At 38.9% G+C, this 19,473-nt stretch overlaps 1 protein-coding gene across 5 annotated transcripts in view; it reads left to right on the top strand.

Moving 5' to 3' along the window:
- The first annotated feature begins 7,446 nt into the window (after nt 1-7,446).
- INPP4B (inositol polyphosphate-4-phosphatase type II B) overlaps nt 7,447-19,473 on the top strand; it is a 290,171-nt gene continuing 278,144 nt past the window's right edge. For all 5 annotated transcript variants that reach the window (XM_050895911.1, XM_050895913.1, XM_050895915.1 and 2 more), the window contains exons 1-2: nt 7,447-7,660; nt 10,369-10,427. In XM_050895911.1, the coding sequence (XP_050751868.1) occupies nt 7,549-7,660; nt 10,369-10,427 (171 nt within the window). In that variant the 5' untranslated portion in view covers nt 7,447-7,548. The remainder of the gene's footprint in view (nt 7,661-10,368; nt 10,428-19,473) is intronic.

Raw genomic sequence — 19,473 nt, forward strand, 5'->3', positions numbered from 1 at the left:
TTCCTGGAGACTAGAGAAAGGAATCTGCTGTGTAAATAAATTTGTAACTAACTAGTGACTGAAATGCTAATATTTAGCTGGAGACCACCTGCTCTGAAACCACAGTGTCATAATAGTGGCTGAACTCGTATTAACAGTCATTTGTGTGTAGCTGATGTCTTTGAAACATTAATTGGTGTAGTCACCTTTGAATAGGGTTTTGGAAGACTGACTTAATCTTCTGGTATTTGTTTTCAAGCATTGGTTTTAAAGTGGATAACTTCCATAATCCAGCTTTCTTGCTGGTCCGAGAGAAAGTTATAGCCAGTGCAGTTGTGCTCTTCAGCAGTGGAAGGAAGGCGGTGTGGCTGGGCAGGCAGTCACCTGAGCAGATGTGGGAGAAAGGAATTTAAGACAGTGTTGGTTGAAAGTATAGTTGGAGATTTGAGAAAAGCTCATGGATTAATTTGGATTTGCCAGGAACCTTGTTGAGTAAGGACTATGTTTGAACTCCTTTGTACGTGAATTTTGTCCTAAGGCTGCAGTTATACCATCATACTAAGCTGACACATCTGTGGTTATCTGCAGAAAGATTACCTGTGGGTGCACATTTTTGTCCTCTGTGTTGGGCTGGCACTGGCATTTCTGCAGCCAGGTAGCCAGTCCGATCGGGGAACAGCTTAATTAGGTTGGTTTTCATCCAGATAAGTTCCTTTAAGCTGACTGTGTGGCTACATCAGGGCTAGTGCTGCCATGGGGAAGAAGGGCTCCCTTTCCCCAGGAGCCTGCACCCGTGTCAGGTCAGTGGCTGCTCAAGCACAGCCTGAGGGAAGTTGCAGTTTGAACACTTTGAGTCATGGTAAGGTGGCCGTGCTGATGAAGGCAGCAGTCTCATTCTTGTTCAGTCCTCTGCCTTGCGTGGTACAGTTTGTTAGGCCATGAACTACATGGGGCAACTCCCAGCAACTGATAAATGACTCCTTTTTCACAGAGCTGGTTTTCAGTTGGATCAGTATCAGTAGGCAGAAGTACATCATTCGGTGGGTGTGCCAGGTTATACCTATTTGCAGTGTTTATCTGTATTACTCTTTTTAGGGGAAGCAAAATGCAAGAATGTCTTTTTTTTCTGAAAGGTCACATCTGAACTCTGGGAAACTACATGAATCATTTAGGAGTTTGCTGGACTGGGGACTCTGTCAGCTGAAGGGAAGACAAAGCTGTTCTGTATGGTTGCTTTTTTTTCAGCTGAAGGGAATACCTTCAAGCCAAGCCAGCATTTTATTTTTCATTATCTATCTCCAATAGAACACCTCACCTCTCACAGCTTTTTTCAATAGATACTTTGCTTGCAAGGTCTTGTTAGTTTTAAGACTTTAAAAGGGACTTGCAGACAGTAGTGATACTGATACAAGGGTGCTGGTTGGTTTGTGTGGTGCTGTGTTATGCCATTGCAAGGTCATGCCTCCCTTGGAAGAGGCATGGAGCTGGAGCATGGAGCTCCTATGTTATTTTTTAGGGCACTGTGAGGTAAGGGTGACAGATCTGAGAACTTTGGGAGGATAAAGGTGTAAAAGTTATTACAATATGGTATGTGTGTGTTTCAGCATAAAATACAACTGAAATGACCACTGGTACTATTGGGAAAAACAGATAACTGTTTAATGTTTCTGTTACCTTCCCTCTATACACAAAAAAAGTTTTCAAAATTGTTTTTCTAGGTTACTGTTGTTTTATGCAAACTAGGAAAGCTCAGTAAAGGGTGTCCTAGGAAGTGACATGACTCATTAACTTGCTGAATATTGCAGGCCTGTCATTTTTTTATTCTTTTTTTTTTTTTTTTTTTGGAAGGTCACAATGGCTGATAAATGGTAGGAAGCAACATTTGAACTAGTTTAAGATGATAATCTGTTCAAATAGATTACGATAGTACTGGCAGCCTACCAAAGTATAAGTGAAAATTACAAACAATATATGATCAGCTTGGCTTTGATCTTGCTAGTAGGAAATAAGATAGCCAGGAGACAGAAGTGAAGAGATTGAAAATTTAGAAATAAACTGAAATTTTCTATGGGTACAATCAGCTAGCTTGACTGCATGCAGCCAGTTGATATGCATCTTTAACTTCATATAGAAAGAAATAACTTCATATTGCCAATAGATACCTTCTGTAGATAACCTAGCATTTAGTGATACTTGGTATATAGATCTTGCCTATCTTACCTCAGTGAGGGGGAAAAAAAAAATACTAAAAGGAAGATTCTGTTGTAAGACAAATGTTCCCCTGCTGTTTTATCCCTTTGTATTAAGGTTGCCATCTGCAGATCCCCTGAAACCTTCTTTGGAATACAGTCTCTGAATTTATGTAAGCCAGGACAGTTTTCTTCCTTAATGATTTTCAAGGTAAAACTTAAATACAGTTTAGATTTTCAAACTTTTCATTTAGATATATCAATATATCTGCATATTTGCAACTCCTGTCATATATTAATTCTTTTTGCTGACTCTACATTGTACTCTTTATTTCCTCAATCCGAGACAGAAAACTTAGTGTTTTGTTTGACTGTGCAGGGATCAGTGATAGAATGGAGAATTTTAATGGAGGGGCATAATGTGTCTTATTTATATTTTATGGCCTAGTAATTACTTTATAGGCGAAAAAGAGACAGTATGTGGAATTAGCAATAACTCTTTGCTTAAAAAGAATATAATTCTTGAAGACAAAATTGTGGACTAATTTTGCAGCTTTCCTTTTGAAGGCTGTTTCCTGCGCTGTATGTGTTCCAAAGATTAAAGAAGTTCTTAATACAAAATGATGTGACCTAAAAATACTGTACCTTTTCAAAGGAAGAGAAGGGAAGTTTAGAATGTATTTGGCAGGGTCTCTGAGGACTTGCAGACATGAGTTCTAGTGTTTTTCTTTGTGTTGGATTTGCTAAAGTAGTGAAATCGGGCAGCCAATTTTATTGCCTTTGTTTTAGAGATTTAGGAGATTGCATCATTATAGAAAGCTTGTGTTTTAACACTTTACCAAAATATCTAGAATTAAATGCAGTGCTAATGAAAGCTGCAAGGTATTATGCGCTAATTTCTTTAATGTTGAACTGCGCCTAAGATACTTAAGAAAACTTGGAACCTAAAAGATAGTGCTGAAAGTGTTGTTTCAGGGTAGTGTATGCAGCCATGAAGGTGGTTACTCTTTCGTATTGGCACTAGTGGCCTCCTGCGCTTCCTGCTTTCAACAGCTGCAGCTTGGTGGCTCACCGAAACTAATAAAATACGTCTTAGTAGCTCTCCTGCGGGGTGCGAGAGTTGAAGATCAGTTGCAAATTGTTTCAATGTGTAGCTTTTTTCATGGTAGTCTTAGGTGCTGAAGTCAATTTTGTGCAGGTCTTGCATGATGAAACTTCCTTGTAATTTAAGATTACTTTTACACACTATTAGTTTCGATTGACTTCTGACATTTACGTATAGGGTCAGAGGTGGGTTTACATCTCTTCAAGTGATCAAAAAATGTACATTTCTCCCATTGTGATAATCAAAAGTGGGCAACTATATGGCTGGTGCTTAAAGGTTACAATACATCTCAGCTCTTTTTCTGTGTCTCGTAAATCAAATAGTTCTGATTGTTCCATGTCCATAGAAAGTGATCATGAAAACTATAATTGCAAATGCAGGAGGACAAGGGACATCCAGCAGAGACTTCATAAATTTTGTGGTCTGTGAGCTGTCAAAACTGTTCTAAAATTATTGCTTCCAAGGACATAGACTCCTCCACCTCTTTCTCTCCTGGCCACTTGCAAAGTAATTGACTGGTCTGGTTTCCTTATAAATTATCGTTGTGGTGATTGTGTGGGGAAGAATGTTGAGAGGGACTTCAAATTCAGCGTGTCTCTCTCTCTCTCTAACCACGAGTATTAAATAAGGCCTATCTCTTGAACCACCAGTATTAAATAACGGAAGATAATATCTTTCCTATCTGAGTTCATGCTAGGAAAGAGTTTAGCTAGGAGAAACATTTAAAGGCCCTACATGACTAAGTAGTTTCCCTGACTGACAGCTTTATTCCGAAATGGAGACAGAAGGGAAGTGAATTATTGAGCTAAAAAGTCTTTACGCTCCTTCAAGGAGACCCAGTGCTGCAGCCAAAGATAGACACTTGTATCAGGGGGTTTTTTACCTTTAATTTTATTGTTGTGTCAACACTGGCTGCGATAGCCTTTGGATGGTCATCGAGTTTCTAAGTGAAACCCAAGTTGGAATCCCATGATCTCTTATGCCTTTCTGGTCTGAATAATATTCAGACATTGTCAGATTAGTTTAGCTTCTCTGGCAAACTTCCAGGGAACAGGCACCTTCATTGTAATCACTGTGGAACTCAGCTGGCCCAGCTGCCTTGCATTTCAAGACTGGTACTGGCTTGTATGTACTGAAGCATGCTGTCTCAAGGGTTTTAACTGCTGTATACCACTCTTACTGTCCCACATGATTTACATGTTATGGCTCATATGCAGAGCAAGTGATGCACAGACGTGATAAAATGAATTTCTAGACAGTTGCCACTTTACTGATAGATGAGTGCAAGAGATATACCATCTCCCTTGGGGTGAAAAATAACAAAATCAATATGCACATCTCCTCCTGGAGTTTCTTTAGTCCTTTTAATAGCGTTTCCAGAAAGCCAAAATGTTCTGTTTACCTGGCTCTGTTTTTTCATTTGCTGAAAAGCAAAAGTTTTCTTAAGTAGCAGTTTGCAACTTGTCTCATCCCCTGGTCTTCTGTGTTTTGCATTTCTATGTGGAGTACAGATGTCCATACATTACAGTAATTACTGCATTTAAGCATAATTAGAGTTTAGTCAGTAACCTTCATTGCTTTGATAGCATAGGTTTTATTCAGTTATTGATGGTTTTCAATGACTCTTCCATCTGGGACCAGACTCATAGGGTCTGACTTCCTCCATGCTACTCAAAAAGATTGAAGCAATCTAAAGTAATTGTATGTAGCTGAAGATGCTGTTTAGGGTAGATTTATAAGGTGTTTATAAAACGGACTGAAACTGATTAGTTCACAAACCAATAACTAAGTAGGTTGCAGTTGAATTTCTAGAACTGTGTTCTCTGAAACAAGAAGGCTACCAATGAGCTATGTGAAAGGTGTGCAAGATATCTGCCTGAGAGCGGACCAGCCGATAACAAAACAGTGCACAGTTGGAGATCACAAAAATTATTTACCTTGCCAAGCTTATGTTTGTTTTTCTTAAAAACTAATTGCAAACTATTGCAAACACTGTGTGCTCTGTTGTTAAAAATACCGTCTGTGGCTGTAAACCAAACCCAACAATTAATTTCACTCAGCATACAGAGGCTAGTAGGAATATACTCACTGCCAGTCCCAAAGTCCCTGTATACCCTAGTAAGCCTTTTGCAAGGGTCATCGTGGCTGGGTTTTGTGCATCATGTGGCCAAGCCAGCATCTTCCCCTGCCTCCCCCCGTCCCCCCAATGGATTTGGTCTTCAATGATGAATATCCTTCTAGTATTAGATTACGGTGTATGATAAATATCCTTTTTGTAAGTGCTGTATGACTCATCTTTCCACAGTTGTAGTCTATCAATTTACAAAACATAGCCAGCCAGCTGCACCTGCATGGAGCCTCCGTTGGAGTCACTAGCTCATTTTGGGCACAGCAGCATCCTTGTGTGTTATAAATTGCAGGTCAGGTTCTGTGATGACCATAACGTTATGAGGTTATAATTTCAACAAGATTATGAAATGGAGTCAAAGGCATGAAAATGGGCTTAAAAAAAGAAGTATAGCTGCTGATGCTAAAGGAAAAACAAGAAAGAAGGTGTATGTGTGGGAATGAATGGAAAAGTTGAAGCTGCAGCCTTTTACTGCTTAGATATGTGTTGGGGCTGCTTGCACGTATTCTATTTCTTGCTTGCAAGGCTATTTGATAATGAAAGGGAAACTTAAAAGGGCTTTTAGCTTTATGGCAGTTCTCCATAGAGTTGTAGAACCCTCCTAGGAGGAAAAAATTACTTGGAGATTTGTCTTCTGAACCTCATATTTATGGCTCGGCCATATTTCATATGTACAAAGTAATAGTTAAGCATGGTCTGCTTTCACTGTTGTGGTGCTGTTGGAATTGGTTGTGGTTTGGTGATTGGAAATTAAAGGACACAGCAGCAGTCATTGACTGAGGGATAAACTTGAGCAAAAAAAGTGAATATAAAGGGAAAAGTGGGAATGAAGGGGCCCACAGAAAGATACAGTGCGGAAGGTGTAACTTGTCCTTCAGCTCAACAGTTGAGAGGAACTTGATCAGGAATTGTTAAGAGTTGTAGTTCTCCATCAGATAAAGATGTCAGTGCTGTCCTCTGAAGAACAAAGGCTTCTTATTTAGAGACGGAAACTGGCTTCTGAAGCCCACGTGCTGAGGATTGGGTGCTTTTGTTTGTTGTTTTTTTTTATAAAGTGTATAGGAGTATTAAAAGCCACCTGACAAACTTCTGATACTTGTATAAAAGTGATAACCAAGAATTCTTTTTTGAGAAAGGCCTTTACAAAAGGGTTGGATATTAAGAGCATAGAATATTTTGGGGATCGAAAGGAAGATCTGTTTAGAACTACTTTTCTGGCCTTATTTTCTTGTCCTTCAAGCAGTGTGAAATGGTGCTGTGTTACCTGCAATTGGGACAAAAATATTTGTTTCCAAACTTCCACTGGTCAAAACTACAGATACTGAACCTAATATTAAAATAATTTCAGATAAACAGAGGAGGGGCTCTGAGAGAAACTAAGATCTCTTATATAAGTGTCAAGTATAATTTTTTCACTGAGTTCAGTAAATGTAGTTCTAATAAATGAAAACTGTGTTTTTGGGGGGGAGACGGGACACACAACTCGTGTTCTGAAAACACAGAAGAAAATGTTCCAAAAGAATGGAAAACTGTTAGAATATACCATGAACAAAAGGGAAGCACTCAGTGTCCTAATCAGTGTCAGTATAGCAAAACATGAATACTTGAGTATGTGGTGAACTTTTATAGTTAACGCTTTGTATTTCATTAGAGTTATTGTTCCTGTGAAGGAGATGGAAGTACAAGGCAGTCTTTCCCCCTCCCCCTGCCCCATGAATGCCTACTTGAGCTTTCTAGTTATTTATATGCCTATAGCCAAAATATATTTTTAGCAGTATTGATAAACTGTGGAAATACTACATAAAATTACAGCTTCTGCATGAGATTGTAGAGACACTGGAAAACAAAACTACATTTTCCTTTCTTAACAAGTGTCTGGGGAGAAGATGTCACCTATGTAATCTTGGGTGTTTTCCCCTATTACTTACCCTGCTCCCATACTATGAAAGGAAGTACAGTGTTTGGAGTGCAACAGAGTGGAAATCACAATAAACAGCAGCATCTTTTGTTTTCTTTTTTGTTTTGTTTTGAATATTTCAGTTGACCTTCATATCTGCTGCCTAGATTTTGCTCAGCTTCAGCAAACTAACTAGCATCATCATTGTCCTCCTCCATCTCTTACCTTCATCCTCTTCCCTGGCAACCCAATGAGATTCAATGCTAAGGATCTGGCTTCGCTGGCCAGGCGACCATCAGGTTGTTTTGACAAGGAAGGAAAACTGAAGATTTGCAGAGTGGTCGGGGATGAAAAATTAATAGGTAAAAATGACTTGCACTGAAAACTACCCATGGTTGATGCGCATGTTTTCTGCAGTTGTCAGCTTACAGTTTCACTAATCACATACACTTCAGAGTTTTCAGTTTTCTTCATTACTGATGCTTGAGTGGTGCTAAATACCTTTCTAAATAAAGAAGTTTAAAGCCAGCTCTTTAGTTTGCTCCAGTTTTCAAGTTTCCTTTGTCATGTACCTGAGAAACAGTATGCAGTCCTTAACATTATTATTTTTTCCTGTAAAGAGTGTTTTTTACTACTAGTGATTGCTAGTCACCAGTCATTAGTTGCCATGTTTTAAAGTTTAGATATCCAGTTCCTCAGGACCCACCCCTCCCACCCCCAAAACCTGTTCTTTTATAATTATAAATTTTCCATGGCTCACTTCCCACCTCCTTTGCAGGTTTCTTCAGGCTTTTATGATCGTATTTTAAATGTCTTTCAATTTCCAGTAAGCTTGAATAAATGTCTGTTCCCTTGGTAGCTGTTAGGAAATAGCTCCTGTTTAGCTGTAAAATCAATCCTAATACAATAATTTTGGCAACGACAAATGTTTTGTTTTCACTTGTCCCAGCTGATCTTCATTGTGATTATATTTACTTTTATTTTATTAGGGGAAAAAAACCCAAACCAAAACCAGCACAGACTCAATTATTATAAGGGGCTGAGAAAATTTTGTGCCACATTTTCAGAATATTTAATGCATTTTCTAGTGACAAAGGGGCAGAGTTTCCTGTGGAGGATGCAGCAAACTTCCTGGACAGAGTACCAGTGAGCATCCATTTCTGGCTGCTTTGGGGTTCTTCAACAGGATTCTCTCCCTGTGTTCTCATTGTAGGAAGCATATGAAGCCCTGTCCAGTGAATATCTGATGTTTATGAGGATGTTTTGAATTTTTCTTCACTTAAGAATATGTTGAGTGCTACTATTGCTACTAAAAACCTTAGGTTGACCAGAGACAGACCAAACATCCATTTAGCCCAGTATCGTGGGCTATCTGTGCCACGGTCAGTGGTGGTAGATTCTAGGAACGTGTTTAAGAAACTATGCATATGTAGGATGTTCCTATTGCCCAGTAAATCCTTCGGGCTCCCAGCAATCAGATTATGACCCCTTGAGAGAAGGGTCATTTCTCTCAAGGCATTTTGGTCACTGTATATACTATCCATGGATAGACTTGTCATCATTAGTCTGAGTCAATCTTTGAACTTGCTTATTTTTCCCACTTACAAGGTAGTGACTTTCCCAATCCTATATGAAAATATCTTTCATTAGAAAAAGCTGCAGTGTGAATGTGATAGGATTCCTTCCTTCTGATGCCCACAGGGTTCTGGAGGATGGAATTTAGTCTTAGCAGAGTCCTGTACTTGTTCTGTAAAACAACATACTTGGATCTGATAACTGTGTTTAGATTTTTAGTTGGTGGATGTGCATCAATTTATATTACATTCTTTTCTGTATTGTTCTTGCACTTTAGTAGGTCTGGAAAGATCCAGGAACTTCAATTCCTTTTCTAAAAAAAAAAAAAAAAACAAAAACCAGGTTATAACTGAAAACAGTTTTTGTAAGTCCCAGTGCCTGTGAGTGTAAACCTTCCACTTTCTTGTGAGGGAAAAGCTATTCTGATTTTCAAATGTTGCCTATTGAAACATCTTAATTGAAATTATCAAGAAGAAAAGATAATTTTATTTATTTATTTACTGTAATAAAACATCCCCCTGGTCAATATTATGTCTCTAGTTGTGGCCAGCTTTGAGGGAAGTACAAGAGTTCCACAGAGGCAGCTGTGGAATAACATGACCTTAGGGTACAGCTGTTCTTCCAGTTCCCTAGCAATCTGAGGTTGGCTGCTGTCTGGAGACATGAGGTTTCATGTGCCCTATAAAAAAGAATACATCTTGTGTAAAAAATATTCCTTCCTCTGTTAAGAACTGGTGTAGGGTTTGTCTGTGAGATCTATATCTGTATATGTCTGTAATAGGTACATGTATCTATACCTACAGATTTATACACAAGTGCTTTTTTAAAAAGAAAAATGATGCAATTTAAAAAGTGGCTAGTTTAGGAAAAATAACTTTTTAAAGTTTTTTGACCCACTCGCTGACCCTGAAGTTCTGAAACATTCCCTGTTCTTAAAAGTTTGATTACATGCCTGCATGTGCATATAAACACAAATATGTTGCTATTCCCATAGGTTATGCACTTTTAAAAAATGTAGTAAAATAGTAATAGCAAAATGACTGTAAATATTTAGGTCTCATTTACTCATTTTTTATTTTCTGAAAATTGTAAATTCAGATTAGCATGTTCTAATCTAAGTGGAATAGTAAATGTTTTTGTGTTTTAACAAGGATTCTATTTCATCTCTTGAAATGATGGAAGCAAAATCCATTCCATGCTAAAGTGGCTGTTTCTGTTCCCATGTGAGGAAGAGGGAGAAAGGCAGAGAAAACACCGTTGAGCGTATGCCGCAGTCACCAATTCTCTCAGCTGCAGAGTAGAAGAAACCTTCTGGGAAGTTATTTGGCATTTAACAGCATGTTGTACATAGGCAGCTGCTGAATGAAGCTGGCTTTTTTTGGTTGTTAATGATTTTCTTTTCTGACCTTTATAACTAATGCATCTTCTTTAAGAAGCAGTTAATGTGTGAAGACAAAAGGTTGTTTTTATTAATCTCTTACTTCTTTGCATACAGAACCGAGAGAGAGATGGTGCCGACTGAAAGGAAATCTGCTTTTTCTAATGAAAAATAAGGTAATTCATTTTCCTACTGCTTTTCTTGATGTGTTAGTCTAATCTGCGAGAACTTGAGTAATCCTTTTTCATGATAGCTATTGGCATTGTGCTTTTAGGAACAAAAAAAAAATCACTATTATTAGAAGAGTGGAGATGAAAAAAATCCATTGTTTGCCTTCTATAACACTAGGTATTCTTCATGATATCAACATCCTTCAGCTGAATCATAAATAGTCTATGGCCAGGTTCTGCTCATACATGGGTCTAAATCCAGAATTACTCCACCACATCCACTGGAATAATGAAAGCAAAATCTCACTGCTAAATGAGGTATTGTGGTAATGCTCAAGATGCAATTTCAGACCCCTACTACAGTTTTTTTTAGTGTGGTTTTGTAACTAAATTTGTTATGAAGAGTAGTGTTATTTTTCTCTTCCTTTTGTTGTGAAGAGCAATTATATGCCTAAAACGAAGGGCCTGTTAAAATAGGGTCTGACCCTGACACACAATGGAAGTCTTGCAGGAGCTGCTGCCTGCCCTCATTTGCCATCGGCTTTATTAGGAGTCGAGGCCACTCATTCTCTGGAAGGAACAAGTACTACGTGTGGAATTGCTCTTTTTCTTACCCTTTCTGTCTGATATTGTGAACACTGCTTCTGTAGTTGCCTGAAAATAGCACTGGATTGTAAAGAACTAGGGAGTAGTGTGAAGCTTGAGATACTTACCTGTTAACAGTATTTTATAATTGGCCCCTAGGATATTTTTATACTGTATGGACCAGCAGTTGGACGGAAATGATAGTACTGCTCGACAGATTGTATATTCTGTTTGAAAGATTTTTCAATGTGATATAGTGGCTTATTTTAATATAGTGATGAATGTGCACATATGGTATACTTTTAAAGCAGTATTTGCTTTCAAAGCACTGTTCAGGAGCATGTGATAGATTTCTGTATGTGTGCAAACAAAATGAGACAGTATGATGTAAAGGTTTCTCTGGCTTGAGTTTCATATGGCTGCATTCCCCTGGGTGGTAGAAGGACCAACAAGTTTTATGTAGATGAAAGCAAGCTCATGGCTACCCCTTTGTTGCACCCTCATACGTTATTGTTCTGCTGTATGACTTGCAGGAACTATTTTTAGTAAAGGGCTTTAAGTTTCAAACTACTCTCTCCTATTCCGTGTTCCTCCAAGCGTCCTATTTTCATGGGAGCCTCTGGCGTTTTGTAAAACGGTTTCAGGAAATATTTTCACCAACTTTGCAACTGTGAAGAGAGGAGTAGGAGAGTTGTGCTGAAATCAAATGTAGCTGTCAGTTTGGCTCTGGAGATTTAGAGAATTAATGTTACTATACTAGAGGGTTTAGTGTGGATTGGTACTCAGGTTCATATAGCGTGTGGTGGTGTTTTTTTTTTTTTCTCTTTTCTTTCTTTCTTTTTAATGTGTAGGTGAGGTGCAGATGGATAGAATGAGGCAATCTCAGTTGAACCAACAAATCAACCAACCCACTAGGTCCACTCAGGCTATTCGAATGCAAAGCTGTATTTTGAGAAACTTGGAGGATGAGACACAAATTAATGGCTTGTTACTGAAATGATTTAGGCTTGCAGTAAATAAATGGGAATTCCCCTTGAAATGCTGTGGTTTGACTGAGCCAGTTAAATAGGTGGGTGATTTTTATCTCTATGTCTAGGTCAGTGCTAGAAAACTGCATCTTATTCTGGTTTCCTTGTTTAAAAAAGCTTTCAAAATGTGCAGACGTTATGGAAGGAACCGGGAGATTTGGCAAATTTTAGCTTATCAAAAAGACTGGTGACTTGATTAATGTCAAAGTGTTTTCAAAAGGTGATTTTATCAGGTACTTTCTTTAATTAAGGAGGTCACAATAAGAGAAAAACTTGGAAATTTAAGGCAGACAAATTCAAATGATTGCAGGATGATTGGCCACTGAAACCCAAGTGTGGTGAGATATAGTGGGTGCTCAGTTTTAAAATGTCACAACTTACTAGGCTCAGTACAGAGACCACTGAGTGATTAAAGGGCAGTGTCCTGCAATAGATCAAACTAAATAATGTAGCACTTCCTAGTCAGCCTATATACTAAGAATTTGTAAAACTGTCATTTTCAGAGGCTTCATCTGTTGGTACTGTAAAGGATAGCTTCTTTGACAAAGACAGATCTCTCTTGAATCTCAAATCCCTGTTTCAAAGGATGCAATTTATAGGCATACTAAGTAAAACCAAAGCAATTTGTGTGCTGTGAGGACAGAAGGGAGTGTGCCCTGTATTTTTTTTTTTTTTTTTCCCTCCCTTATCTCATTCTAGAAATGAACAGGCATCCTATCTGAAGCAGATTCTTTACATAGGAAATCATAGTTTGAATTTTGGGAGTGTAGTTTGCCAGTATAATAACCAAAAATAGTCTTATTGTAAAAGTTATTAAGCACCTTCATAAGCATAGTTGCCAATTTTCTGCTTTTTAATATCCTACTGAAACCTTTGCTAATTCAAGTAATGTAGTGTGTGAAAGAAGTACTGATGAAGCCATGTTCCTATTTTTGTTGCTGGAACCTGACTTGGCTTATGCCTTGACACAGAAGAAAAGTAACTCTGATGTTTTAGAAGCTCATCTGAATGCTGAACAGTTAACTCCAGAAGTCACTGTCATGAAATGAAGACTGATTTGCTGCTATTCATTAATTGCTGTCAGAGGCACGTGCATGTCTGCATATACAAATGCTTATAGTTTAATGACAGGCTCTCATTCTAGTTCAAATGTACATAAATTATACTACTTGTATAAGAAGACTCTTCTCTATGAAATTGCAAGGGATGCTTCCCAATTTATTTGTGCTGTAAATCTTAAGTAGCGTGGCAGTACATTTTCAGTGTAGGGAAAAAATGTGGTTTATTCGTCCACTTTATCATATTTGGATGCAGGAGAATAACCTATTAGGCATCTTAAGGACACTTATTTTCCTTGGTCTAGCAGTGGAGTTGGTTATTTTGGACTTTGAGTGGGCTAAGAAGTAGGCCTACTTGTAGGCCTGAGGCATAATCCAGCATCTACTAGTGTTAGTGAAACTTTTTTCCTTTGTAGACTTCAGTGTGGTGTGTGTGTGGTTTTATGTGGTGTGGGTAGGTGGGTGGTTTTGGGGTTTTTTTGGGGCTGTGGGGGGTGTGTGTGTGTGAGATTTTTTTTGTTTGTTTGTTTTGTTTTGTTTGTTTGGGGGTTTTTTGGTTTGGTGGGTTTTTTGGGGTTTCTTTTTTTTTTTTCAGATTAGTTCCTCACCATATTGTATTGGTTGTCGGTGGTAAAGTTATGGTAGTGAGGGGTCTGCAGGGGTGGCCTCTGTGAGAAAAGATCAGGGGCTCTGCAACAGACCCACCACAGGACACAGCTGTGCCCATCAGCAAAGCAAGTGGTGCCTCTGGGAAAATGTGTTTAAGAAAGGGCAAAATGCTGCACAGCAGTGAGGAAGTGTGAGGAACAGCCCTGCAAACACCAAGGTCAGAGAAGGAGAGGAAGGATCTGCTCATCTGCTCTAGGTGCAGGAGCAGGTATTGCCCTGCAGCCTGTGGAGGAGACCATGCTGGAGCACGTGGATATGCCCTGAATGATCTGCAGCCCATGGCCATCCGGCACTGGAGCAGGTTCTGCTGGAAGGAACGGTAGCCCATGGAGAGGACCCATGCTGGAGCAGGTCTTCAATGTTTACAGCCCATGGGAGGGACCCCATGCTGGAGCAGGGGAAAAGTGTGGGGAGGAAGGAGTGGCAGAAAGGAACTGTTATGGACTGACTACAACCCCATTCCCCATCCCCCCTGTGCCACTTGCGGGGTGGGAAGGAGGAGATAGAGGAGTTGAGAATGAAGGAGTGAAGTTGAGCCTTGGGAAAAAGGGGGGTGGGAGGAAGCTGCTTTAGTCCATGTCTTTGTTTCTCACCATCCAGGTCTATTTTAATTGGCAATAAACTAAATAAATTTTCCCTGGGTCGAGCCTGTTTTGCCTGTGATGGTAATTGGTAAGTGATCTCTCTGTCTTCATCTCAACCCATGAGCTTTTAAATTTTTTCTCCACCAGTCCTGTTAAGAAGGGGGAGTGGGAGAGCAGCTGGGTGGCAGCCTGCCAAGGTCAACCAACCACAGATACGATCCCCTGTGGGAACTGTATGTTGTTAATACCTTCCTGTGTGAAGTCCTAAAACCTCGAGTTTACATGTGTAGGCTTTCTGTCCACTTCTCGGGAAGTGGCAGATGTGTGCATTTGCATCCTACGAAACACAGTCAGTATACGATGCTTTTGAAGGCAGTTGTTTTGAAACTGTGCTCCCTAAAGCTGTGGTTAGCAGTGTGACTGGGCTGGGGAACCTAGTGTGTGACAGGGCTTCCAGAGAAAAGTTTGACATTATGCTAATCTTGGAGCAATTCTTATGGATCCTAGTCCAAAATACTTAAAAATAGTATTATTAGATAGTGTTTTCAAAACAGTTAATGCTTTCTAGTTCCAAATCTTATGTGCTGCACCTAAAGTATGTGGTATGTGGGTTATTTACTTTAGAGTCTATCCAATTCTAGCCTGGGAGGTACTTTCTTCCAGAACTCGTGTGAGTGGGAAACGGGGAGGAAGATTGCCGAGCAACAGTTGCTAATGCGTATAATAAGTATTATATACTTATGTGCCTTTTTTCATTGGCATAGGAGGGGACTTTTGATTAGACGTTTCAGATCTCTCCGGGGATTGCAGTATTGTGTACTGGTTTTGTTTTTAATTACAGATCAGAATTCATAGCGATGGTTTTCTCTTGGTTGTTTTTTTTTTTTTTTTTTTTTTTAAGAACAGTGCATATTTTTATATCAAATGTCATGCTGTGTCATTTCCTTGTTTTCTGTTCCTAGGTCCTTCAGAATAATTTTCTGGGTTTTTTTCCAAGAAGGAAGTAAACGGATTACTTTAACCTTTCTCAATCTCATTTAATCCTCATGCCAATTCAGGGCTGGATTTCTTCCCCGCACCCCACCCCCGCCACCATCCCCCATGGTTAAAAAACCTAAACTGTTGTTTGCTATATATGTGTGAATTTGGAGTGATTGCTACTGGAGTAAAGAAAGCAGCTACCTAACCCCTTTATGGTTCATTTTCCCATATACTAATATTCCCAAATGGAAATGCTGATACTTAGCCAGTTTTGTAAATTACTTTGCAATCTACACATAAAAAGATACGCTAAAAGTACAATTATTTTTTTGCATCTCAGTAATAGCTCCAGAGGGCCCATTAGGTTTTATTGAGTAAACATTTTGACACTCCTATATATTTTTAAATATGTATTTAAGAATTTATTTAAAAATGGATTTTTGATCAATAGTCTGTAGTGGATTCTCTAGGAGAGTCATTAGTGTCTATTGTGTAAATCTTTCTTAGTTTGTGGTTTAATGATCCTGGGGAGGTAACCATTCCAATCTATTAGGTCAGTTTGTCCCTGCACTGGCTCAATAAAGTCATGCTGCTTTTGTGTGTGAAAGGTTGCCTTTTAAGACTTTTATGATGTATTGATTTTTAAAAACTACCATGTAGAAGGAAAGAAGTTTAGTTATATGGATGACCGTATTTAAAATAAAAGCTATTATGAGTGCTGAAAGTATCTTAAATTAGCAGTCATATTTCACACATAAAATTATAAACCTGTCTTTTTTTTCTCTAATCTAAACAATGTTGTGGTAGGAAACTTGTATGGCATGTTTGTACTGTAGTGAATCCTTGTTTCCTAACCCCCTAAAAACAAGGGATTTATATTGAAGACATGACAGACTTAACTACATAGGTGTAAATTGGAGTGCTATAATACACCTAATGCCAGAGAGAATGAAGTAAAAGGTGGTGAATATTTTGAGACTTCTCTTGTAATGGATTACCTTTCCTTAAACCAAATGCATTGTTGGGATTAAGATTTTGTGGACAAGATTAATGAGCAAATCTAAATGGTTGTGCTGTCAATAATTGCAAGCTTTCTTGCAATGTTTGTGAAAGCTTAACATAGATTATGTTGTTACAGCATTTATCACAAGTGTAATGTATTATTAACAGTTGGCAAAAAACCCTCAAAGTAAGATTTCAGATTGACTCATAAATCAATAACCAGAGAACCACGTGCAAGGTAGAAATAATAGAATAATGACATATTTCTGAGGTTCTGATGTGAATTACATTGTAATGCAGCTGTGAAAATGTTATTCAGGTTTTCATGGCCTAGTTGTATGTAAGTTCTGCCATAAAAATGTGAGAATGTATCAATGAATCTTCTATGCAGGCAGGCATACGCAATGTATTTTCAGCATTTCAACATAGCTGTATAGCTTTAGTATTTTCCTTTCCAATTTGGTATCTTTTAAATATTCTTACAGAGTGAGATTGCTTTATTTATATTGAAGCTGTGGAGTCTTTTCTGGTTTGTTGGACTACGGGGTTTTCTCTGTGTATGTGGTTTAGCATTCTGTAAGTCAGTGATCTCTCCAGGACAGCTTGAAATAAAAGTGTCTCTTCTGGCTAAGGATGTACTTTTTATAAACCATTTTTCAATTTTCTAGAGCATGCTCTGTATCAGTTTAAGTGTTAAGGTCTGAGCAGCCAGACCAAGTGTGGCTGCACTGTGTAGCGTTGCTTTGAACGTCATTGCTGATGTGTTTTTTGGCTAAATATTACATGTACGATATTGGTTATGACCATGTTTTGCAATGTCTGTAAGCTGAAAAGCAGGTAAGTGAATCTATGTAATATAATATCCCTTCAGTAAGTTTCAGTGAAATATGTTGTTGCTGTGTTGGTAAGATTTTGATTTACAGTAGGAAGTGTGCTAAATAGAGAAGGAAGCAGAAAAGGACAAAACTGTGGCATAGACAGATCTGGAAGCCGTATCACCCCTTACATGGCTCAAAAGTCTTAGTGTGTTTCTGAGCATTCTCAGCCCCAACCTTGTGTGTACTTCTGCCTGCACTTAACTGAGATGTGGGTTGTCCTCTTACTGTTGGAATGAGGTTTTTATATGTATATAACAATACACACATGTGCATATACGTAAGTATCAGGCAGTGTTTAGTTAAGAACTCAAATGAATTTGGTTGTGTTGAGAGAAGGGATGTTGCCATGTGGGCTTTTTAACCTGCCTTAGTAAGGTATTATCCCCTGTTACTGTAGTCATACATTCAAGTCAGTGAGATATCTTGTATATGTTTAAAGTCCCTTACTTACACCGGGCCTATTTTTAAATAACCAGTTGTGTTGCCCCTTATGTTATACTGTAAAGGCATTTTAGAATGCTGATTTTTTTGCATGCCTTAATTTAAACAGTAGATTTCTTTTTTTCATGATTTCTTGATGGTTTTAGCCATATTGGATTGGAAGAATGCTATGCAGAGAACTCTATGCTAGTTGAATGCTGTAAACTCTAGCCTTAAAACCTCAGTAAGCATAATGTACGTAAAGCCAGTGTAGCGTTAGGAGGGAGGAGGCTGCTGTCTTTACACTGCTCATGAAGGGATAATGTGGGGAGCGTGAAGTTGTCTGGAATAGTTGGGGCAGAACAGTAAGCAGACAAGCATAACCCTTGATTTCCTTAGTAGCTGTTCCTCTGAAGCAGTTGTAGTGCTGACTCAGACCCATGTGTTTCAGGAGTCCTGCAGACCACCGCAAGCCCAGTGACACCAGAACGCCGTGTCTCCTTGGGGTAGCAAGGGCACACTGAGCTTTTGTTACTGAGAGTCTGTGCAGTACCACTAAGGCATATGTGCTGACTGTTGTTGCAGTCTACTTTCCAACAGTACTTGAAAATGCAATTTGTCACCATCAAGTAATGAGAATAATTATTTGCTCCTATTTTTACTATGAACTGAAAGACTTTATATCTCTTCCCGCCACCTCCCCCCCGCAGCTTAACAGGATCCTGGCAAGCCCTACCGCCTTTTTGCCTTATTTGATTCCTTCACTTATCTTGCTGCTTCTCCTTCCTGCCTCCAGATGTTACTGACTTGCTCTCCAGATAATGAAGCCCTCCCTTCCCTTCCACTGCTGTCGGAGGCAGACCTTTCTTATTATAACCTGTGCTTGCTTTGATAATTCCATTCCGTCTCCTGGTTTTCTTCTGTGTCCGCTTTCATCTCTTGCTTAACTTGTTCCATAATGTCTTCCTTTCCTTTAGCTTTTTCATGGCATAAGCATGCTTTAATCCTTCCTTTTTTGTGCCTACCTGTCCTTGACCTGCCTGCTTCCCCAGCTGTGCCCATTACTCTCTTTGATATCTGAAGTCTATTACCACTTTGTTTATAGTGTCACCCATTGCATTTCCATCCCAGTATCCTCTCTGGTCCCGTTGCTATCCCTTGCACTCTACAGAACAGTCTTTTAGTAACCTCCTTTGAATAAACTTTTCCAAACGAGAGCTAAGAAGAATCTCTCTTGTTCGTGCAACTGTCTGCCGCTTCAAACGCTAGCTCGCTCTCTGACTGTGACTTCATTTTCTCCTGGTCATTCTCAACTTCTTCCTTTGACTTCATTCTTTTGGGGGATTCACGATGTGCTGTACCTGTACCTAGAGTTGAAGCATATATGAGAAAAATGTAACTTAAACCTACATATTCTTCAGTACTGAATTGCATGTAGATCTGCCTCGATACCTGTTTGTCCAAACTACGCTTTCATCTTGCCTTTCAGAGACCTCTTCCTGTGCATTTAGCCATGAATTAAATTTCAGCGGGAATCAAACAGCTGCTTAATCTTTCCTGTCAAGTTCTTCCTTCCATTGCTTTTGATGGCTGAAGCAAACATCACTTCTCTTCCTGCTGCTCATACCATTTTTAGCATTGCTTTCAACAGGAATGTGTTTCGAAGTATTCATGTTCTGGCTACGTCTGTGTTTTGCAGATTCTTTTTGAGATAGAGCACTCTTTCCATCTCTCGATCACCTAAAACTCTGGACTGGGATAATCTTATTTTGCATTTTACTTTACTGAAATATCCTTCTCCTGATCTTGGGAAAGATGAGATTTGGTTATATTCATTAGAGCTCTTG

The sequence above is a fragment of the Gymnogyps californianus genome, chromosome 4 (assembly GCF_018139145.2).
Source record: "Gymnogyps californianus isolate 813 chromosome 4, ASM1813914v2, whole genome shotgun sequence".
NCBI classification, from domain to species: Eukaryota; Metazoa; Chordata; class Aves; order Accipitriformes; family Cathartidae; genus Gymnogyps; species Gymnogyps californianus.